Source organism: Primulina tabacum, chromosome 11, assembly GCF_025594145.1.
Source record: "Primulina tabacum isolate GXHZ01 chromosome 11, ASM2559414v2, whole genome shotgun sequence".
Taxonomy (NCBI): domain Eukaryota; kingdom Viridiplantae; phylum Streptophyta; class Magnoliopsida; order Lamiales; family Gesneriaceae; genus Primulina; species Primulina tabacum.
In genome coordinates this window covers 13,278,063-13,302,604 of record NC_134560.1, presented here as the reverse complement: position 1 = coordinate 13,302,604, position 24,542 = coordinate 13,278,063, and the positions used below count along the sequence as shown (strand labels likewise).

General features: G+C 37.1%; 1 protein-coding gene across 8 annotated transcripts; it reads left to right on the top strand.

Moving 5' to 3' along the window:
* The first annotated feature begins 258 nt into the window (after positions 1 to 258).
* Positions 259 to 24,021, top strand: LOC142517645 (uncharacterized). Of its 8 annotated transcripts, XM_075619976.1 has the most exons (32): positions 259 to 484; positions 5,522 to 5,665; positions 5,743 to 5,844; positions 6,678 to 6,782; positions 8,208 to 8,339; positions 8,427 to 8,522; positions 8,607 to 8,705; positions 8,790 to 8,885; positions 8,970 to 9,065; positions 9,150 to 9,245; positions 9,321 to 9,416; positions 9,652 to 9,798; positions 10,812 to 10,925; positions 11,014 to 11,109; positions 11,237 to 11,383; positions 13,921 to 14,031; positions 14,117 to 14,212; positions 14,445 to 14,591; positions 14,764 to 14,877; positions 14,955 to 15,050; positions 15,243 to 15,389; positions 19,166 to 19,282; positions 19,370 to 19,465; positions 19,654 to 19,800; positions 20,229 to 20,345; positions 20,436 to 20,531; positions 20,690 to 20,836; positions 21,277 to 21,393; positions 21,472 to 21,567; positions 21,760 to 21,906; positions 22,564 to 22,645; positions 22,724 to 24,021. In XM_075619976.1, exons 1-32 carry the CDS (start codon positions 404 to 406, stop codon positions 23,812 to 23,814), a joined length of 4,611 nt encoding a protein of 1,536 aa, XP_075476091.1. In that variant the 5' UTR covers positions 259 to 403; the 3' UTR covers positions 23,815 to 24,021. The 8 variants fall into 8 exon arrangements, with proteins under 8 accessions (XP_075476091.1, XP_075476092.1, XP_075476093.1 ...); XM_075619977.1 differs by lacking the exon at positions 8,790 to 8,885; XM_075619978.1 differs by lacking the exon at positions 10,812 to 10,925.
* Positions 24,022 to 24,542: the final 521 nt, after the last annotated feature.

Sequence of the window (24,542 nt, the reverse complement as noted above, 5' to 3'; positions counted from 1 at the left end):
CATATATACTTAATAATATTTTATTTATTTTTTAAATATAATGCTAAGGTTCACGAACAATCGAACAATATAATTTTAGCTCGAATTCGATTCGAAAAATATTCGAACATGTTCGAGTTCGGCTCGAATTCTATAATTTCGAATTCGAATCAAATATTATTCGAATCGGCTCGAAAAGTTCGTGAACATATTCGGTTCGTTTACACCCCTAATTAAGATCCATCGGACAATAATTCCAAGCCCAGCCCAAATATTAATTAAAATTGAAATTCCCTGTGCATTATTACATGAACACACATGGGAACACGTGTTGCCCCTTCTGTCCATTTCCAGTAGACCTACCCTAGCTGTGTAAACTATTCACACTGGCGTGCTAGCAGTTTAATCTGGAGATTACGGCGAAATGGATGCCGGGAATTCTTCGGAGTGGCTTCCTCCAGGCTTCGCCGAGAAGACCGAGGTGAAAAACGGGAGGAATGTCAAGGTAATTGTCTTTTTCTACTTCATTTACGTGGTTTAGGTAACCATCTGTACAACTCTCAGAAGAATCCGATCCATGGAATGATTTGATCTTTTAGTCCATCAATTGTTTCTGGGTAAGCTTTTTTCCCCCCCTCTTGTATATGGGTATGATAATTCATTTGATAGATCAACCTGGTAGAACCATGAGGTGATTATTGATTACCAGTGTAGATAACCTAAAAAAGTTAAAATGGTCAATTGACACCTTTTTTGCTTTTAAGATAAAATGGAGGTCTTCTGGTGTGGAATGACTAGATTAATAGTTTGCATTTTGGCATAAAAGAACGGGTTTGCTGAATTTTGATCATCTATGCATATCTATCTTGCTATAGGATGTTTTTTTAGCCTCATATGGCTATAGTAAAGGGGTGGGGTTTAGAATCGCAAGTATTTGATGGTAATAGTTTTTAATTTGCTTGCATGCTATCACGTGTTGTGATATCTTTTATTTTTCTGAGACTTCTAGTTATTCTGCTTTTGAATTGATGTTGGGGCACATTGGAGACATGTGTTAGTTGTTTGAGCTTAATTAATTGTTGCCCGGATACAAAATAACATTGCATAATGTTGTTTTCTAGTTGTTGGGCATCAGGTATATGATTTTGGAATTTTGGGACAAGAACGTTAGATTTGTAAAATAATTTCCATAATTTTAGCATTTCATAAAATAATATCATGATATTTTGCGTGTTTAACACGAATTGATTAATATACAACAACAATCAAGCCTTTATCTCGTCTGGCTATATGGATCCTCCTATGACATTGCACATTATTCCATACTAAATCCTCATCTATATTGAATGGATTTATCTTGTTTTATCTTTGCTAACCTAGTCTTCTATGGTCTCCATCTTACTTGGTTAATGTATGTATTTGTCATGGTTGCACGTCGCCTAAATGGGGCATTTATTGGTGGTCTAATTACATGTCCTTACCATCACAAACATGTCTTTTTATGTTTCTCTTCGATAGATGCAAATCCAAATTTCTATTCTCATTTCTTATTTTATTGATCATCGTATATCCATACATTCACCTAAACATCCTCATCCCGGTGATTCTCATCTCTTGCTCGGTTCATAGCCCAATACTTAGCTTCATATAACATAGCAGGTCTGACTGTCATTTTATAAAACTTCCTTTTAAGCCCTTAGAGGTATCTTCAACCACAAAGAACGCCTAACACACACCTCCACTATTCTACTTGTATTCTATGTAATTCAATTTATCAACGCTTCTATCCTTTTAAAACATTAGATAGAACTGTCATAATGAGCTGGGCATGCCGGGTCATCCCGCCCTGCCAAATAGGCGGGTTTGAGTTGTCAATTTTCTTTCCCACCTAATATAACTAAAGCCCTCCGGGCCGCCCACCCTACCCAGACCTGCCAAATAGACGGAGTGGGGTGGTAATTTCCCAACCTTCCCGGTTCATAGCCCAATACTTAGCTTCATATAACATAGTAGGTCCGACTGTCATTTTATAAAACTTTATTTTAGGCCCTTAAAGCTACCTTCAACCACAAAGAACACCTAACACACTTCCATTTAAACGATCCTGCTTGTATCTATGTAATTCATTTTATCAATCTATCTTTTTGCAAAAATGTTAGATAGAGGTGTCATAATGAGCTGGGCATGCCGGGTCATCCTGACCTGCCAAATAGGTTGGCCGGTTGGTTGTCAATTTTCCAGCCTGCCTAATATAAGTAAAGCCTTCCGGCCGCTCCACCCCACCTAGACTGCCAAATAGACGGAGTGGGGTGGTAATTTCCCAACCTTCCCGGTTCATAGCCAAATACTTAGCTTCATATAACATAGTAGGTCCGACTGTCATTTTATAAAACTTCCTTTTGGGCCTCTAAAGCTACCTTCAACCACAAAGAACACCTAACACACCTCCATTTCAACGATCCTGCTTGTATCTATGTAATACATTTTATCGATCTATCTTTCAGTGTTCTAAATGGCGGTCGAGGCGGCCGCCTAGGCACGGCCTAGGCGGTAGGCGGCCCTCGACCGCACCACCTATGCATGAGGCCGGTGTTTTAGGCGGCCCAAGCTATACAGCGTTGGGGAGGCGGGTCGAGACCGGTCGAGGCGGGTCGAGGCGGCTTGTGGCGACGAGCAGGTGGGTCGAGGCGGCTTGAGGCGGCGAGCAGGTGGGTCGAGGCGGGGCAAGGCGGCGACTAGGCGGGCGAGGCGGCGAGCAGGCGGGCGAGTCAGTCAAGATTTTTAAGTTGTAGTTAACAATTTTAAAAACCTAGTCAAAGTTAACTAATTTTAAATATCAAAACCTTAACATACCTCACTTTCTTTATTTTATTTTTGGTTTTCACTCTCAAGTCTCAACCACCACACACAATCTACTGCCCGCCGCATTTTATTAATTACACATTATCTAGATGATATTATATTTTGTGTTTAACATTATTTAATTGCACATTTTACATAAAAATGATGACTATTTGTGATTATATTGCATGGTTATCTACGATTATCTACAAAAAAATAATTAAAAAAATTCAACTGCCTAGGCGGCCGAGGCGGTAGGCGGTCACCGACTGCCCCGCCACCGCCTCCCGCCATTTACAACCTTGATCTTTTCGCAAAAATGTTAGATAAAGCTGTCATAATGAGCTGGGCATGCTGGGTCATCCTGAAGCTTTCTGGCCGCTCCACCCCACCTAGACTGCCAAATAGACAGAGTGGGGTGGTAATTTTCCAACCTGCCCAACCAAATGACGGGGTGTGGGTCGGCCTTTCCCGCTAGCCCGTTTTGACGACTCTGTTCCTAGATACTTAAAACTAGTGTTCTAAAAAGTGCGATTAAGCGTGAAGTGTGAAGAAAGCGAAAAAAAATCAGTCGCCTAAGGTCGAGTGCATTAAGCGCGAAAAAAGCTTTAAAAAACAATTAGGCATGAAATTTTTAGACAAGATTTTAAGTTAACTTTTGGAATTCCAATGATCATGGTTATACCATTTATTTCCCAAAGGGATTGCATCATATATTCATGTCACATACCTACAAATTATCGTTATTTGTTTTCGTCCTCATTGTGTGGAGTGCATTGGTTACTGATCTATGATGGAATAAGATATATGATGCTTCTACTTTATTCTAACCTTCACTTGGGTCATATGACAGTTATTGATGTTTGACAAGCTATAATTATGGAAAATATTAAAATAATAGTTGAAACAAAAAAAAAAAAAATCCAAAATATGCAACTGAGACATTATCGGTACATTGGACACATTTTATCAAGTTGCTTTTGAAACTGTATCTGGCGGTCATTCTGCACTCTGCAGTCAACTATGTATACACTATTTGAATATCAAAGTCAATATTTTGTTTTCCGGAAGGTGATTATAAGAAACTACTATATTAACAATATAAATGAACTGTTTTAGTTAATCATTTATGATCTCCAGAACTTTAAGCATTTCTTGTTTGTGTCTGGGTAAGTGTATAGAGAACTGACAATGTCTGGGTAAGTGTATAGATAGCTGACAAAATGGAAAATTGAACGGATTATATTTTTTCCTCATATGAACTGAGTGAAAAACTCTTCTTTCATTTATTGACAACAAAAAGACGAAACCATGTAGCAGACTTAGAGAACACATGCAATTAGGTTTTTTGGTGGATGGATGAGAAATCTCCAAGAGATTATGCTGTCTTTTATATTTACAGCAGAGTTAACAGACCATTGTGAGAGCAACTAACAACTATTGAGTAAAAGATAGGGAAATTAAAATATGATTTTGTTACATTATAGAGGTTTTGTTTTTCAATCTATTTTACCTTCTTTAGTTTTTTCTCTTCCATTTTCACATTTGGATGTAGGTTTTCGTACCGTGGCCAATATTGTTCATTTGATCTGTTTCCCACCTGCCATCTTTAAAGTGGTATAATGTCAACAGAAACATTTTGATACGACCCTCGTGCGACATCGTTTGATAAACTCAAAACAATGAAACACGAGAATAGTATTTTAAACTCTTATTTTGCCTAGGACTTAAAAATCAAGCAAGACACGGTTTATTTAAAACAAGAAACAAAAATTAAAAAACGACAAGAACATGATATTGTAAGAAGAACTTCGACCCGTTGCTTATCCAAGCAAGAACTTCGGTACATAATTTCGCCTTAACCCATTGTTTATAATTTAGAAAAGAACTTTGGCACATGAAATCGCACTTCGACCCATCACAACATTGAAGCAAGAACCAAAATTATCCATAAACATACCTTGACCCATTGCCTATAATCGAGGTAAGAGCCAAAGGTATCCAGATTCGAATGCCACAAGGAGCAAGAACCAAAATCATCCATAAATGTACCTTGACCCATTGCCTATAATTGAGGTAAGAGCCAAAGATATTTAGATTTGAACGCCACAAGGCTTTACCTTTCATGTTTGTCACAAAGACCAAAATTGGGATGAAAATCCCATATGACTCTTGGAGCCCTAAAATTCAAGGACGAATTTCAATCAAAATAGTCCTTTTTCATAAAATAACAAGTACAAAGTATATATATGACAATGCAAACCTAACCTACCCATAATGGGCTTAAAATAAACTCTAAACTACCTTCTAAATAGCCCACAAAAATAAGTTACGAAAATTAAAAAAATAAACCAAGAAAAAACCTACTAATATGTAATCCACACTAAAATCAACCCACTAACAATTTATTGCGAAAATAAACATCCCAAGACTAGGAATGGGAATCAAAACTCTTGATCTTGGACTTTTATTTCTCTAACAATCCATGTTATAGCTTGGCTCAATCCATGCGATTCATCAAATTTGTGCAGCCCATTTCTTACTTCAATTGCTCTTGAAAACTCTTCGTGGATCCATTTCTTACTCAATTGCTTTTCGAAGCTCGTGCATTATCTCACATCACATTTAATTGCTGGTGGACAAAGGATAAAATATCAACAAACCAACAAGAACTCATAGTTTTTGTGTCTTGATGATGTAGTACTACTACAATGTCACAACTGGTGTGAAGTATCATTCCAAGAAGGATGTCATACACTGTGCTACAGAAGATTTTTTCCGTGATGCTCCTCTAAAGACAAATTGTGATGATAACGGGGAATCCTCTGACAGTAAATTTGATGCTGTGAGTCTACTGGCTTCTTATCATGTTAATATTTGTCTGCGTTGCTCATTTACATGAATTTATTCTCCTGATCACAGATATCAGTTAAAAGTAACAAGTCTCCTAAATTGTTACCCGACGGATGGAGAACGGAGGAAAAAATACGAAAGAATGGTTCAAGTGCTGGATCAACTTACAAGGTATGTAACTGTGTAAAAGGAGTAATGTCAATGCTTTATGGATTAGTAAGCTACGATCACACGAACTGAGCACGCTTTCACAAATTTTGGCAATAATTAAAAGGACAACTCCCAGAGGCTGGAGTGAATGCCTAACATGTGCAACTATCATTCTTTGTAAAAAAGAATTAAGATACTCTAATCCCTTGGAAATGAATTATGGTCTCTTGCTACATTAGTTTGGGACTATTGGTTGGTTAATTCTTTGGAATCACTAGTGGTTTGCTAGATTTAATGGAGTCAAGTTTATCCGTTGAGCCCACTTGGGGCTCACAACTACACGACTACATTTAAGCTTAGAGATTTTAAATATAGACTATCAAATAACCTCAATATTAACCAGTATTCTTGAGTTGTGGAAGCTGCATATTGACTTCTTTTTGCAGTTTCAATGCATGAAATGACATCTCAATGTAAGGTCACATGGTTTGATTGATTATTACTAATTTTGAGGTGTTATTTTTTGATTTTCTGTTCAGCATTGTTCAATTATACTACAATCTCTCTGTCAATGACTAAGAGTGAGGAAATCTTCTATAACATGAATTGTGTGCTCTCTTATTTTGTATATTCCATTTTTTTGACTTTGTTCTCTGTCATCCCTGTCCTCAGGTCATAGAAAACCATGTTATGTAATCTGTAGATATTGCTCTATCGTATTTTGTTATTCTTGTTCAGAGTAGGGACTCTTATATTTGTCTCATCACTTTAAGCTATTATGTTGTATAAAATTTCAAAATTATTAGTATGACATTGAATTTGGATTTCTCAAGGACTTCTTCTCATTCTTGCAGGTTTATATTGATTCGTCGACTGGGTATAAATTTTATTCCAAACTTGCGGTGGCTCGATATCTCAAAACTATCGATCAAAACAATGCCGCAGCTGAACAACCCAAAGTACGCATGGGCTCTTTTATGATTTTGTGGCACAAATTAATTTTTAATCCTTATTCCATTTTCATGCTCAAACGAACTTGTGTTTCATTCTTCATTGAGAATGCAGATGTGTGGACTTGTCTACACCATATGCTCATCATGGAATTTTATATGATGTCCGATCTTATTTTTGGGTAGTGGATACGAGGTGATTATTTGAGGTGAACTATGGAAATGGTGTATTCTCGTGTTCGACTGTTGGGAGAAAAAATTCTAGTGCTTCCTACATTGTTAATTAATATGTAGGTTGTCACACGCCATGACCGGAAATATGGTATTGGAATGCTCCCAAAAGTTTGAAATTGAACTTTAGAAAAGGTTAAGCCTCGAAGTTTATTCCATGATTGGAAATCAATTGTCTTTACAACCAAAAAGTAAAACGACAATGGAACAGAACTAACATAAATCAGTATAAAACTAAATTAGTCAGCAGCGAGAAATTTTAAAGAAACAACTTTTGCAGCAGCTCAAGCGTCTTGACCAAAATTTCACCATCCACGAAACAGAGTTTTTTCTTCTTATTTAGCTTTATTATCATTCTTATTTGAGAAGAGTAGGCGAGGGTTAGTGTCATGATAAATTCTCAACAATTTGGGCCGAACGAGCAATAAACCACAGACACGCACATTATAATTTCTTATAAACAGAAGCATATAACAGAAACAGAGCCAAACATATGTCTTGGCCACACTCTCATAGAATAAAACTGAAACGAAATGAACTCATATGACACTGAAAAATCTTAGTTTTTACATAGTTAAATGGTTTGCTAGATTTAATCCTTCTGGAGGAGAGGTCAGAACATTGGTTTACCGCTGGAATAGATCTAGGACGCAAAAGTATTCCGAAAATCGAATTTTTTCATGTCCTAGCAGAAACTAGTCTTGTGTCAGCCGAAATTTTGTAGAGCGAAATTTGAGTGTTTTTTTGTGAATCTCAAATATTCATCTTGTTGGGTTTTTAAAGGAGTGAAAATCTGAGGTATAGCAGCCCCATTAATAGCCGTTAGTTGCCACTTGCCATGATTCTTCAGTTACAGCCCCCGTTATTAGCCATAATCTTTTCTGTTACCCCCCCCCCCCCCTCACATAGGTCCCTGCATTTGGTGAAAACTTTTTTGTAATTTTATGATAATAACGTGTTAAATGACCTCTTACGGAACAAGTAGGCCTATTTCTGTCTTATTAGTCCTAATGTTTGGATTCATGATTTGGCCGTGTGCTTTGAATAATTATATATTTTTTGATTGCTGTGAATAATTGTATATTTGTTGATTTTTAAATGGTAGAGGGAGATGCCACATGAATGTTCAGCTCATGAAGTTTTAATTAACCAATCTGCTGACTATTTTGCTTTGAAGACTCTCAAATATTTAATGTCATGCAGTTCTTATCAGCTCAGCTTGACAATGTGGGTGAACCTTCTTTAAAACCTGACATGTCTCTACAATGCAAATCCTCATCAGAAGTAGATTGCTTACCTGCAAAAGATTTAAAGAGGGAGAAATCCTTCACTGTGGTTTGTACTGCGATTAGCTCAATACTATTTCAACATCTGTTCAAATCATATTACAAAATTTTAGCTTCTGACTTCAAGAATATATAGGTTGCCTCTGATAGCACATCAGCAGATGGCCTGCCTCCATCAGAAGCAGGTAGCATTCCTGGAAAAAAATCGAAGAGGAAGACATCCTTCACTATGGTTTGTGCTACTTTGAGTGAGTTATTTTAGATCCATGCAAACCATCTTGTAATATTTAGTTCTTAACTTTTGAATTTTATCTAGGTTAACTCTGAGACCACATCAGCTGATGCTATTGTACCTCCTTTGGTAGCTGGTTCCACTCCCAGAAAAATTTCGAAGAGGAAGAAATCGTTCAATGTGGTTCGTGCTGCTATGAGCGACTTAGTCTAGATCCATGCAAACCATCTTGTAATATTTAGCTCTTGACTTTTGAATTTTATCTAGGTTGACTCTGAGACCACATCAGCTGACGCGGTAACTCCTTTAATAGCTGGTTCCACTCCCGGAAAAATTTTGAAGAGGAAGGATTCATTCACTGTGGTTTGTGCTGCTATGAGCGAAATTCTAGATTCATGTGAAAACCATCTTGTAATATTTAGCTCTTGACTTTTGAATTTTATCTAGGTTGACTCTGAGACCACATCAGCTGATGTGGTAACTCCTTTAGTAGCTGGTTCCACTCCCGGAAAAATTTCGAAGAGGAAGGATTCATTCACTGTGGTTTGTGCTGCTATGAGCGAAATTCTAGATCCATGTGAAAACCATCTTGTAATATTTAGCTCTTGACTTTTGAATTTTATCTAGGTTGACACTGAGATAACATCAGTTGATGTCATACCTCCTTCGGTAGTTGGTTCCACTCCTGGCAAAAATTCGAAGAGAAAGAAATCCTTCACTGTGGTTTGTGCCTAGATGAGCTCAATCTGGTCAATCTACCTTACATAATCTGACTTTTAATTTTTCAACAATGTCTAGGTTAACGTTGAGAGCACACCAGCGGATGGGCTACCTCCTGGCTGGGTAAAAGAAATCAAGACCAGTAAATCAGGGAATAAGATTAGAAAGGATCCGGTGATTTACCTGTTTACCTTAAATCTATAATGTTCTGAGTGGAACACCTGACATGGTTTATGTGAAGCTGCATATTTTGACATGGCTGTGCTTTAGTGCACTTTCTTACATGTGTAGTTTATTATGTCTTGTTTATCACTCTGTGTATATATTATCATCTAAATTTGTTTTTTGTAGTCTTATATATTTTCTGAAATATGTTTATCATCATTTGTTTCATTTTAAATTTCTGCAGTATTACGTTGAACCTGTCAATGGTTACACTTTTCTCTCAAAAAAAGATGCTTTGCGGTATCTTGAGACTAACAATATTGGTAGTTGTGCCTGCATGCCAAAGAGGAAGGAATTTGACAATCTCAAGTTGAATAAGAATGAAGTCACCGTGAGTGAGCAAATTGCATAGCTACTTTTATCTTTAATGATTTTTTTTGTTGCCTTGTGCTCATTTTTTTCCAGATTCATTAGTTGCTATCTTTTGCTTTGTCTTCTGTTCAATTATCCAGTGTTAAAAATGTTGCCATGGTAGATTGCTTGTGCACCATTGAATCTGCTGAACTTGTGAAGTAGAACGTGGAAGCATCAATTAGCCATGATTAATTTATTTAATTGTAAAGAAAGAATGAAACCCATTGAAGATCTTTATGCATCAATTTCCTGGTGGCCTTGATGATTTTAGTGTGTACTGATTGGAGAACCAAAGGCGATGGAGGGTGATGATGCAAATTTGACATGACTTTTTGGATAGATTTTTCCTATGGGAACCTTTAATATCAGTTCTCTGCGTGCTCTTTTTTTTTTATTTGAAAGTTAATCTTGCATTTACTCGTGTTGCGCCAAACTTTTGTTTTCTTTTGTTTCTTCATTTTGTTTTGTTTTTTTTTTTGTTTTGGGTGATTCTGAGGAGTAAAAGCTTTTTGAATTTGGGAAAAGTCTTCAGCAGAAGATGTTGGATTTACGTTTTGCTAGCACACTAACTTTTGTATGTTTGAAGCAAAATGGTCTTGGTTGCACATTTGACACATTTCATAAAAATAAAAAAATGTCTCATTTGGCATTTCCCCTCAATTGTCGGAATCATTGAACCCCAATATTTAGGTTATCTGGCACAGTTTTATTATGTTGGTACATCTCCTTGATTGTTGGAATCATTATGAAATAGACAGGTTCAACCTATAAACTCAAAGTTAGCTTAATTATTAGTAAACTAAATGCACTTTAATTTATGCTAGAAAACAACTCTAACTCTAGTTTGTGACACTTTCACCATTTACGCTACTCAAGCATTGCAGCTAGTTCTCCCTTTCATGTAAGATTCTATGCAGATGTGTCGCAGATTTCTTTCTATCTCACTGATTTCTTTTCATTGTTCTCTTCTTTGAATGCTTAAATTTTCAGCCTGACAATGTTGGTGAACCCTTTTTGAAGCCAGACACATCCCTGCTAAGCAAATCCATGACAGATACAGATTGCATTCCTCAAAAGAGGAACAGCAAGCACTCTTTCGCTTTGGTTTGTGCTGTGATGAGCTTATCGCTGACTGTAGATTTATTAAAATCATATCATATGGTTTAGCTTCATAAATTTGGTATATGTCTAGGTTGCTTCTGAGAGCACATCAGTTGAGGGGTTACCTCATGGCTGGATAAAAGAAATTATGACAAGGAAATCTGGGAATAAGATTAGAAAGGATGCGGTGAACTATCCTTTTCCATTCTCGTGTATTCATAAAACAAAACTTGGTGCATGTTATTTTTTCATATGGCAATATTTACTTAGTTTTGTAATTTAGCCATTTTCTTATACATTCATAATTTCTTCAGTACTACACGGATCCAATCACTGGTTACATGTTTCGTTCCAAAAATGATGCTTTGCGGTATCTGGAAACTAGTGATATTGGTAGTTGTGCTATCAAACCAAAGAAGAGGGAGTTGGGTGATCTCATGCTGATAAAGGAGAAAATTCCCGTGAGTGTGTGGTTCAGTTGAACTCCATTGTCTATATTTGATTTTTCTTGCCTTTAGTTGCTTCGTTTCTATGTTAACGAATTCAAGATAAATACTTGTTATTGATTTATACTTGATACTTGATTTTTATTGGATGGGAATGTAGAAGGATTTTGAACATTTCATACCGAACCGTGACATTTGTTTGAGATGCAAGGATGAAAACATCAAATACCCAGGATTTCTTCAACCCCTGCCCATTCTTGACAAACCGTCGGGCCACATTTCTATGGACCTTATCGAGGGACTTCCGAAACCTGGTGGGAAAGATGTGATACGGGTGGTGGTCGATCGACCGACCAAATACAGTCACTTTAGATCCCTTGAGTCATCCTTACAATGCGGAACAATTACCTCAAATTTTCTTGGACCAGATTTACAAACTTTTCGGTCTTCCTGAAGCAATTGTAAGCGATGGGAACATGGTTTTCCACAGCTCTTCTTGGAAGGAAATCTTCAAGTTAATGGGTACTAAACTGCATATGAGTACATCCCATCACCCCCAAAGTGATGGGCAATCTGAAAGGATAAATTGACGGCATGTCGCATTTAAAACTGTCTAAATAGTTAGAGTGGTTATCTCTAGCAAAGTCGTGGTTCAATTCTACCTTCCATTCTTCAATAAAATGTACCCCAATCGAGGCCCTTTAAGGTTACCAGCCTCAACAACTCTGACTTGGTCCTTATCTACAAAGTTCATCCAATTCAGCAGCACAACTTCTCTCTGACAGACTTCAAATGGTAAAAATTCTCGAATACTATTTAGAAGTTGCTCTTGGTAGGGACATCAGAACCTCAGGAAACAAATGAAGCGTTCGGCAAAGTATTTCGGTCCTTGTATGATATTAGAGGAAACTGGACCGTTTTTTACAAACTTCAATTACCATATTGCTCAAGTATGCATCCAGTTTTTCATGTATCATTGCTCAAGAGGAAGATCAACCCCAAATATCAACCAGACATTGCTCTTCCTCCAGTTGATGCTGATGGCAACTTTCACATGTATGCCCAAGCGGTTCTAGCTCGTCGATTGATTAAACACTAGAACGACCTGTTGCTCAAGCTCTTAGTCACTGGTGTAATACGCTGCCGGAGGAAGCAATCTGGAAAATTGGGATAGCATAGCACAACAGTTTCCTGACTTTAATCCTTGAGGACTAGGCTGAACTAAGGCAGGAGCAATGTTATGAACAGAGTTAAATCTTAGAAAAAAACTAATTTATTAGTTTTTATAAAATAGAATGAATGACTCGGACTTCAATTAGAATGGACCACTCAGATTTTAGGCAGTCAGGGACAGAGATATTTGTAACAACTCAGTAGAATTCAAGATATGATCTTTTTACCGTTATGGTGTAATAAGACTCTTCCTTCTTTGTAACCGAATGTGACCTGGCTATAATTCCATATCCGTCCACTCCAAGAATAACATTGCACCCACCTAGGGGAATTACTCGAAGCTTATCCTCAAATTTGTAACCATTCATTTTCCAGGTAAAACATGAGCACTTCGACATGCTTGTAGTCTTGCTTCTGTCTGCTACAGTAACCAGCCAGGGTTCAGTCTCCATTAATGAACAATTCAAATGTCTTGCCGTGTTATTGTCAAGGAAGCTATTGGTTCTGCCACTGTCTATCAAAACTGTAAGAGCCCTTTTCTTCACAAAACCACATACCTTAATGGTGGTTTGTCTCCTATTTCCCATCAAGGAATGCGATGATATCTCTCATTCAATCTCTACTTCTCTTTCATCGAGTTCTTCCCTTTCCTCTCCCGTTGCAGTAACGTCTTCCTCTGCTATGATGAGATTAAATTGCTTGGTGTTACGTTTACTTATCATCACGGCAGTAGCAAAACCCTTTTTCTCTTCAAGCCTGATATTCAGTAGGAGTTGATGTTCTCAATGGAAGATTTGGACTACCTTTAGACTCCTCCATCCCTATATGTGGTTGCTGGCTGGGGCTATAGTAATTGAGTAGTTGTTTGATCAGTTTCAGGAGTAGGAAGTGAATGCCAACCATGTAATATCACATATTTGAAAGCTTTGCCATGACTTACTATGGAAGGAGGCAGAATGCTCAACCAGACGACACAGTCTCAACCACCCTCGTTTTGGACCTTAGTTAGATCGAAAGAAGTGCCCCGGGCTTGCCTGAGGAGCTATTGAGTGCTCACTATTTTTGTTGAACATTTGGTGCGCCATGGTGTCTTCAAATGTTATGGTCATTAAGTCTGAAAGTTTTTCACACGAAGTTTCAGTCTAATAATTGATATGACCAATTTTCCCTTCTTATTTTGATGGTAAATTGATAACCTGTGTAGATTTGAATGGTTGACATAAAATTCTGAGTCAGTTTGAATAAATATTGAATTAATTATACCTTCTAAGTTTGTGTCTTTATTGTTACATGATAATTTAAATATCTCTCAAATTGTTGCATATCCTATATATCTATATATTTATTTATTTCTTCTCTTTTAATCGGTTATCTTTCAGGTTGATAATGTTGGTTTTACCAATTTGAAGCCAGACGCGCCTTCACAATGCAAATTCACGGCAGTTGAAGATTGCATTTCTGAAAAGAAGAAAGAGCACACTTCTACTATGGTTTGTACTGTGATAAGATCAATAATAATTCTATATTTGTGTCAAGCTTGGTTTTTTGATTTAGCTTCTGACGTCGGATGTCTAGGCTCGCAGTGAAAGCACATCAGCAGATGGGCTACCTCCAGGCTGGATAAAAGAAGTGAAGACCAGTAAATCCGGGAATAAGATTAGAAAGGATTCGGTATTAGTTCCTTTACCTTTCTAATACACTCTCATGACCAATAATTCGAACCATTTACGACATGTAGGTGTATGCACTATGATTTTGCACTACTATTTGGCATTTACACGTTTTTGTGTGTGGTTTCTGCACGGATCCAATCTCTGTATATTTTACCAAGTAGGTCTATTTGTTGTTGGACCAGTTCCTGATGTACCTTATCTTATCCTTAATTTTATTCTCAATTTTGCAGTATTACATAGATCCGGTTAATGCCTACGTATTTCTTTCTAAAAAAGATGTTATGCGATATCTGGAGACAAATGATATTGGTAGCTGTGTCATCACCCCAAAGAAGCGAAAAGTGGATGATTTCAAGTTGATTAAGAGCGGAGTCCCTGTAAGCTAGCTGTTTAATTTTCGATCTTCATTGGTTGGTATTTTATGTACTCGTGAGAATTAGAAATCAATAGTCCCTTTATTTGTGAAGGTTTATTCAGATAGCAAGCTTATGTGTCTAACTCATGTTCTCTTTTTTGTGCTTTTTTTATTTTGAACTTTCAACTTTTCAGGTTGATAGTGTGGGTGAAACTTTTTCAAAACCGCAAGCACCTCTGCAATTCAAATCTGTAACTGACGACGGTTGCATTTCTGAACAAAACAAGGACAAGCCATCTATAGCTGTGGTTTGTGAAATATTCAATTCTCTATCTTTGCTAGCAGTCTTGAAAATTTTAAATTCTGAATTTTCAAACATATCTAGGTTGCTGCTGAGAGCTCTTCCAAGGAAGGTCTACCTCCAGGTTGGATAAAAGAAATCCGGACAAGTAAATCTGGGAATAAGATTAGAAAGGATCCGGTAATTTATTTTTCAACTCCTTTTTACCCTTAGAAGAAAACCATCGAATTTTCTTTGATAAAAAATGCACGTTCCTGCAGTCTATTCGGCATATCCTATTTCTTTCGATTAACATTTTACTCTTTTTTTAGTTTTTTGACTACTTTCATGGTGAGCCATGCCTCATACTTGATGATATACTTAATTTTGCAGTATTACACAGATCCAGTCAGTGGCTATGTATTTCGTTCCAAAAAAGATGTCATGCGATACTTGGAAACAAATAATATTGGTAGTTGTGCCATCACACCAAAGAGGAGGGAGCTGGATGATCTGAAGTTGTTTGAGAATAAAATTAGCGTGAGTCAGCAACTTGGTTAACCATTCTCATCGCAAATAATTTTTGTTTCTCTATTATTGCTTCATTTTTTGCTTTATACTTGCTCTGTTCGCAATGTTTAATTTGCAAAAGAAATTACTGAGCGAGCAAAATGTTGATGTCTTGGTAATTTAGGCACTCGTTGGCCTTGAGTATGGAGTATTAAATGTTATCTGTGCAGTTGTAATTTAAGATAGGAATGCAAGGGGATTAATCACAATGATAAATTTAAATTCTGAAAAAGAGAGAGTTCATTTAACAGAACTTGATTTAGAATGTCGTTACAGTTTATTATTTGGAGTGCATGTTGATTTAGAGACTGAGAGCATCTCCAACCCTATTTTGGTAAGGGGTTATTTGCTCCAATGGGGGACGTGTCCTCCTTTCCCTTCACCAAATTCCCCTGCCAAATTTGGTGCAGGGTGAATCCATTTTTTTTCTATTTTTTTAATTTTTGTTATTTTTATTTTTTTTTTTCTGATTGTAAACGAAAATTTTATTAGAATCCGCAAACAAACCCCGCAAAGAAAGAAAGCTACTACACTGTCGTCTATAGCATAGAAATTTTCAATCTCTCACTACATCTGAGATAAAAAGGTGGTTAAACTCTGGAAACTTTGTCGTCCAACTCGCGACTCTGAATTTAATCTTCTCCCATACCTCATCTGTAGACTCGGCTATGTCTGTGAAAATTCTTTTGTTTCACTCCGACCAAATTGACCAAAATAGGCAATGAACTACCAAATACCAAAAACTCCTAGTTCTCCTCCTGGTAAGTAAACCTGGCTCCAAAAGAAACATGCCCTGCGAAAGGTCCATACGAAACCAATTCATGCCATACTTTTATCCAAATTCCGCTCGTGAACGAACAATGCAAAAATAGATGGTCTTGATCCTCCTATTTGTTCTGGCATAGGCTACATCATTGCGGGCTTAAAGAACAGATAGACCATCTTTTTTGCAACGAATCACAATCGGCAATTTTCCCAAAGCCATAGTCCACAAGAAAACTTGAACCTTATGCGGAATACGTACTTTCTAGTTTCTAGATATTAGTGTAATACGGGAAAAAAGAAAGTTGCTGATCGGAAAAAAAGAGTCATAGAAAGAACTACCAGAAAAAGACCCTGAAGAATCCCCCAACCAAACCATAAAATCATTGGTGCCCAACTTTAGATTAACTGTATCTAAAACTCGAGTGCTGAATCTCAACAATTTCGATCTCATTTGATGCTCTTCTGAAACACACATCTCAGTCAAAGTTGGAGTTAGCCTGGAAGTCAGCTACACTGATGAAGTTGCTAACAGGTTTGTTAAGAGTCTTGGAAATCTGAAACAGAGATGGATAACGCTCTTTGAACGACGAAGCCCCCCAATGATCTTTCCAAAAACGAATGAGGTTCCCCCCTTTGAGCACCGCCCTAATTAGCAGATGAAAAGCCTGGTAAGAGCGAGAGATAAAATTTTCAAGGGCTTCTAAAGGTCGAGTTCCTAGCCAACCACACGTCCCACTCATTATTTTGTAGATCATTAATGCTCTTGATAACGTTTTTCCACAAGGAATCCTTTTCCATTGAACAACTCCACCATTTCCTTAAAAGTGCCTTATTCCTCGAACAAATATTCCCCAAGCCCAGACCCCCCTATTTTTGGGTTTACAAACTTGATCCCATGCAACTACATGACAATGCACCTCCCCATCACCTCCGTCCCACAGAAAGTCTCTCATTAATTTTTCATCCTTTTTGCCACCCGAATTGGCACTTTAAAGGAGACATGAAATACGTCGGCGTCGCACTTAACACCGACTTTGTCAATGTTAGACGACCCCCCTGAAAGAAACGCCTTTTTCCAGCTTGCTAGTTTCTTAGACATTTTGGAAACCACGGGTTCCCAAAAATCAAAGTTCCTAGAATTGCCAACCAACGGTACCCCGAGATACTTACTGGCAATTTCTCTTTTTCACACCCAATCGCTGTAGCCAAACCTTCGACCTCCAGTTCCATATTTATACCGAAAAAATTGAGTACTTCCACCAAAGCAAGCAGATGTTTTTCAGATTGGACAAAAAACAAAGTATCGGCCGCAAATTGGAGAATTGGATGTGAGAGATCTCTATTTCATCTCGCCCTACTTCCAGCCCTCTTACTTCATTCGCGCCCTTAGCCCTGTCTACCAAACGCCCCCATTCATCGATCACTAGATTAAAAAAGAAAGCGGATAATGGGTCCCCTTGCCTAAGACCTCGCTCCTCTTTAAATTTGTCCCGTGGCTTTCCATTAATAAAAATCGAAAAAGAGACATTCGATTTACGATCTTTAATCCACTTTCTCCATCTAACACCAAATTCTTTCTTTTGAAGCAAAAAGTTCAGAAATCTCCGGTCTACATCATACTCCTTTTCCAAATAAACTTTAAGCACCCATCCTTTCTTCTTTTTCCGTCTGCATTCCTCTATTATTTCATTCGTGATAAGACAACAATCTAGAATCCATCTCCCTTGAATAAATGCACACTGGTTTTCCGGTGTTGTATTGTTTAGGACTTTCTTCAATACGTTGGTTAAGACTTTAGCCAACATCTTGTTCATGTTCGTTATCAGGCTAATTGGTCTAGAGTCTTTAACCTTGACCGCTTATTGTTTCTTTGGATTTAGACAAATGTAAGTTTCATTGGTGATACCATTAACAATGCCTCCTTCGAAGAATTCAACAAAAACCTTCATTAAATCCGCTTTGACTGTATCTCACACAAAAATAATTATAATTATATTACTAAATTTATAAATAGATGTCTAATTATTTATTTTATTTTTAATGTTTATTTATTTTTTAGAATTATAAATAATTAGTAAATAGTTTATTAAATAGATGTCTAATTCTTTTAACATATTTTTAAGTAATTACATTTATTAATAATAATATAATATTAATTATATCATATAAACATTAATCATACTTATATTGTTAAATTTATAAATAGATATTTAATAAATGGTAAGAAATAATGAAGTAAAATAAAAAAGGATTTTTTAGCGTAAGATTTGAAAATGGGTTGAAAATGAATATTTTTATTGGTGCAAAAAAGGCACTATCTCAGTGCAGAACTTGCACGAATTTTGGGTTGAAGATGACCTAAGAGTGAGTTTGGGTATTGATTTTGCAAAGTTGGAAGTAATTTAATTTACACTCTTTGCTGGGGAATCTTAAGCGTCATAAATTATTAGGGCGGTCTTTTGTAGGGAGGGGGTGGAGTGATATTATGTTATGTTTATATATTGTATGTTCTCATGTACCAAGGCTCGTTAAATGATGAGAAATATTTTTGAGTTGGGTATGTTTAGAGAGTGTGGAACATTGATGTTGTACTACCATGTAAAGGGCGTACATGCAAGCTGCATGATGCCTTTGCCTAGGCTCATAAATTAAGGAGATCTGCTCTTTTTGCTGGATATTTTACCCCGTAAGATATTCACTCTGTTTGTTTGCAGAAGTAAAAAGTAGAAATGTCGACATAATCAAAAGCAACATGCTCCATCATTTCTCCTTACATCGTGGTAAAATAACACGTAGTGTACATTTCAGGTGTTGGGTCATTAAATTCAGATTTTTCAATGGTTTTACGTCCTGCATATGACTCTATCTTCATTGATTGACTAAAAAACATGACAGATCCATAGTCCCTTTGTTGCAGATGTTTTGAAAGTTCTTGAAAACTCATTGTTTTTTCTTTGGTGAATTTGTAAATTTTTTCTCAGCTTAACAGTGCCGATGAACCCCAAATGAAGCCAGAGGTATCTGTGCAGAACAAACCCAATATAGGTGCCTCTGACATTACCGAACCAAAAAAGGAAATCCTGCACTCTTCCTCTGCGGTTTGTGCTGTTATGAGCTGACACTAATTCAGTATGTGGTCAAACCATCATATACCATTTATCTTCTGACGCTTGAATAATGTCTAGGTTGTCACTGAGACTGCATCAGCTGACGGGCTACCTTCAGGCTGGATAAAGGAGATCAAAACTATTCAATCTGGGGATAAGATTAGAAAGGATCCGGTGATTAAAATTCTCTTATCTTATCTTTGTTAAGAGCAAAATCTCTCTGTTTTACGGCAAGTAGGTGGATGCTGCCATGCATCTGGTTTCAGCACTCGTTTCCCCTCATTCTATACATGATTATAGTCTTTGTACTATTTTCCTATCGACAGAGGTCCCATCCTTGATATTGTGCTTTATTTCTGCAGTATTACACAGATCCAGCCAGTGGCTACGTATTTCGTTCCAAAAAAGATGTTTTTCGTTTTCTGAAAACAAACGACATCCGTAGCTGTGCCATCACACCAAAGAAGAGGGAAACAGAGGACCTCAAATTGAAAAAAAATATAAACCCCGTAAGCAATAAACTTAGTCTACTGCACTCACTAGTGTTTCCTTTTGTTGCTTCATAGTGTTCTGATATGTTTTCCATTTTTATTATTTTATATTAAGCTGTGGACGAGTGAGCAAAGTATTGCTCTTTGGGTAATAAAATTTTAATGATACAACGTAGTCAAATGTATGTATGGCCCACAATTTCGTCTAATGTAGATGGTAAAATAGTGTCCCATGTAAATTTCTAAATGTTTCAGAAAATTAATTCAGTTTTTTAACAGCTTTTAATTAAATCTAATTAGCATAAAAACCTTTTCCTCCAAGGGTGAAGGTGTGAATGCCTCACATTTATTAGAGTCAAATTGTCATAAATCTACAGTCACTTTGTACTTGTGTTTTTAATTGTCTATAATAAATCCACTCTCCTTTGTTGAATTTTACTTTTCAGCTTAAAAATGTGGCTCGACCCCATTTTATGCCAGACGTATCTGTACTAAGCAAGTCTGTGATAGACACTTCTTGCAGTACTGAAACAAAGAAGAAATTCCAGCACTCTTCCACTACGGTTTGTGATTTGATAATCTTAATACTAACTCGGGGTCTTATTTTTAACCATCTTATACTATTTAGCTTTTGACATTTGAGAGATGAACAGGCTGCCACTGAGTTCACAACAGATGATGATCTACCTCCGGGGTGGATAAAAGAAATCAAAACAAGTGAATCTGGGGATAAAATTAGAAAGGATCCGGTGACTAAAATTCCCTTTCCTTTTGTTGTGACAAAACCACAAATATTTTGTGGAAATCAAATATGTATCATCATGCTAGTGTTTTCTGCATTCATTGCTTGTTTATTTTTTACAATGTAGTATTTAGACCATCTTCTCAGTTGATGTTATTTCTACAGTATTACACAGATCCAGTTAGTGGCTACATATTTCGTTCAAAAAAAGATGTTTTGCGTTTTCTGGATACAAATGATATTCGTAGTTGTGCAATCAGACCAAAGAGGAGGGAAACGGATGATTTTCAATCAACCAAGGATAAAATCCCTGTGAGTGAGATTTGAGAAACTTGTCATTGCTTCCTTTTGTTACTTCATAATCTTTTACTTTACTTCGCCATTTCATTACTACTCTCAATTTTAAGGGTGAGTAAGCAAATTGTTGCTCTCTGGGTAATTTGCGCACTCTCTAGTGGAAACTCTTGAATAGTGAAATGTCAAAATGTCCATGGTTTATTTTTTTTGTCCATGGTAAAATATTGTCCTTTATAAATATGAAAAATTCTGTGAATAAGGTCAGGTTTTTTAAATTCAGTAAACTGTCTATTTCACCGCAAAAATGTTATCCTCCAAGCACCTAACATGTGGTTGTATTTATCATTTATTATAGTTAAAGTATTACAGATCTGCAGTGCTTTTATTCCTTGTTTTTTCGAATTTCTTTCAAACTCACGGTTTTTTTTTAAATCTGTAAAACTTTATCTTCTCAGCTTGACAATTCTGGTGAATCCGCTTTGAAGCCAGAAGCATCTATGAAATGCAAATCCATGATAGACACGGCTTGCATTACTGAAATAAAAAAGAAAAGCCAGCACCCTTCGTCTGCGGTTAGTGCTATGATGAACTCTGCAATATGTTTGAGCCAGCGTATACAATTTTCCTTCTTACTTTTCGAAGATATCCAGGTTGCTACAGAGATTGCATCCACTGATGGGCTACCTCCAGGTTGGATCAAAGAAATCAAAACAAGTCAATCTGGGGACAAAATTAGAAAGGATCCGGTGATTAATGATTTTATACTTAGTTTTCTAAGAGCAGAACCTGAAATATTTATGAAAAGGAGGTGTATGCAATCACGCATGTCATGTCTTGTCAGCATTTTTTTGACTCACTTTAAAGATATTGCTATGTAGTGTTTGAACCAGGTTCTAGTGATCGATGCTCATAATTGATGTTATGCATAATTTCCACAGTTATACACGGATCCAGTCAGTGGCTACATATTTCGTTCTAAAAAGGATGTTTTGCGGTATCTGGAAACTAATGATATCAGTAGCTGTGCCATTAGACCAAAGAGGAGGGAAATAGATGGTCCCAATTCGGTTAAGAAGAAAACCTCTGTGAGTTAAAAACTTGGTCTATCACACTTATTAATGTATAATTTGTTTCCTTCTATTTTTTAATATTTGTATAATATATATTCTCCATTTTATGATTTGATTTGCAACAAAAGGGGTTAAGTGAGCTAAGTGTCGCTCTCAGAGTAATTTATACGCTAATGCAGGTCAAAAGTGGTTGTGTCCAGAAATGTATCAAGAGTTAGCATATCACCCATAATATTGTACCTGGGCTACTAATAACTAAACTGGTACATCTAAAAAGACTTGGCCTTTCTTTCATAGGGCTATGTCAAAATTTACCTGGCATAAGCGAAATGGACGATCATCAAGCACAGATACGCTAATTTGCATATGGATAGCTCCAGTGTGTGTTATAAAATTAGACTAGACTGGCTGGTCCATGTAACATGTTCAACTGGCGAATGGTCTGTCCGGCCCTGGTAAATCTATTATTTAATCATAAGTTGACAAATGGTTTGTAACTGAAATTAACTGGATCGATAACCATGGATTGGCTACCCTTAGGCTGGCGATTTTTTTGTGTCTACTATACGGACATCTTTGTTCCCAGTGCAAAATAACAATCCCCTTGTTCACTTTTTTTTGATATTTACGGTTAGCTATTTCGTTCTCTTAGAAAACCTCTTTTTTTTGTAGTCCTCTCCAATTAATAAAAAGTTATCCAAGCAACTTGGGACCAAAGCAAAGCTTTTTGTTGGTGGAGAATCAAACGGAAATGGTACTTTTTCCCCCTATTTTAGGATGAAACTAGTTCAGTGGCTGTCTTTAGCAATTACAAACACTCGTCTGTTTTTAGGTGGAGGTGGTTCCATTGCCAAAGCTCCAGCGACATCAAAGGCCAATACCTTGACAATTGCAACTGCGGGATCTGACAGTTTTAAAGGACCGTTTTCATGTGAAAATTCAAATAAACTTTCGGACATGAAAATGGGCCCTGAACACACAAAGGATTGCTCTAAACAAGGAGAAAATGCCATGGCTGACGTTTTAGCTATTTGCTCCTCTATTAATGATGCTTTCACTGAGGAGAAACTTCCAGAAAGTGAGATTGAAAATCGAACTCGAGGAACTCGGTCAGAAATACTAAAATCCAAGAAAAGAAGAGATTTGAACTTGCCATTACGGGCTTCAAAGAGGCTCGCGAAGTCTCAACCTGAGATGCTCTCCAATGTTGAATTAAGTGAACAAACACGCTGGGCTACGACTAAGAGATTCTCTGCAACTAGTGTTCCTCTGCCGTCTGATTTTGATCCCAAAAAAGAAGTTGCAGATCATGCAAATGCCGTCGAGGAAACTCTTCGAGGAGATGATCCGTTGAACAATGTTGAAAAACCTCTTGCAGAGGGCAACACCACTTTGAATGAAGAGCTGTCGAACAAAGCTGAAAACCCTCTTGCAGAGGACAATGCTGATTTGAAAGAGCAAACTGAAGCGAAGACCAATGGTAAACAACCAAATGACGATGCAACATCACAAGATACACAGCCGTGCTATGAATTTGGGGACTCCTGGACTGATCCATGCCTAGAATTTGCGTATAAGACACTTACAGGGGAGATACCACTGGATGATGCTTTACCTTTTCCAGAAATTCCTTACAATCAGGAAGATGGAGGCATACGCCCATTAGCATCTGGAGAACCCACCATGTTTGAGAGTGAAATCCCCCCAGGTTTTGAATCCACTAATCAAAACAATACTGTTGAAAAGGTGTCTGCGAGTCCATCCTTCTATCTCTCAGCCGTGGATGCCTTGTTCGAAAGCGAAATTCCGCCTGGTTTTGAATCAGTGGCACAAAACAAGAATGCAGACAAGTCCCCAGCAAATCCATCATTATCTTCCCCGCAAGTATCCACTGAAACAGGTTTCTCGGACAAAAGCTCCTAGATCATAAAAAGCCAAAAAACAGTATGTAGGAATTGCTGAAGACTTTTCAAACTAACCTTTATGTTTAAATATAATGGCTGGTTGAACGAGGAATTTGAACCAAAACGTGTCTGTTCTCAGCTACTCGGGGACAAAATGTTGATGCTATTAGTTTCCGGTGTCTTTTTTAGATACGGTTTAAGACCAGGGCCTATTGTCATGTCGTTATTTTAACGAAAAATTGCAAATGTGTTCTCTCTTTGGTATGTTCACGCTTCATAGAGAACATTCCAAAACAATGAGGTCTCGAATGTGAGCACTTGTTTGTTCTAAAAGTTTGAGCTTATGGAGATCACCAACTCACAAGTTTATGACTCGGCATGTGTTATCGTGTATGACTAGGAGGCTAAGATGTATCTTATGAAATATCGGTGTTAGCCGATAAAGGCAAAGAGAGAATGTATCAAATATCTACCAAATTAAGTATCAAGGGGATTATGTCCACAAGATTTGGAATTGATGATCTCCTTTTCGATTATACAGAAACTATTTCTGTAAAAAGTTGCAAGTGATTTTTAATAATCAATGTATCCGGAGTATTCATTTCTTGCGTATGGTTTTTTGTCTTCCGTAAATATTTTCATTATGTTTTTAGGAGTCATGATGATGGCCGGGTGAATTGAACTTGAGATGAGTGAGTAATTTCATCGGGTCGGATTGTGTTTTCTCAGGAAAGGATTTTCTTTAGC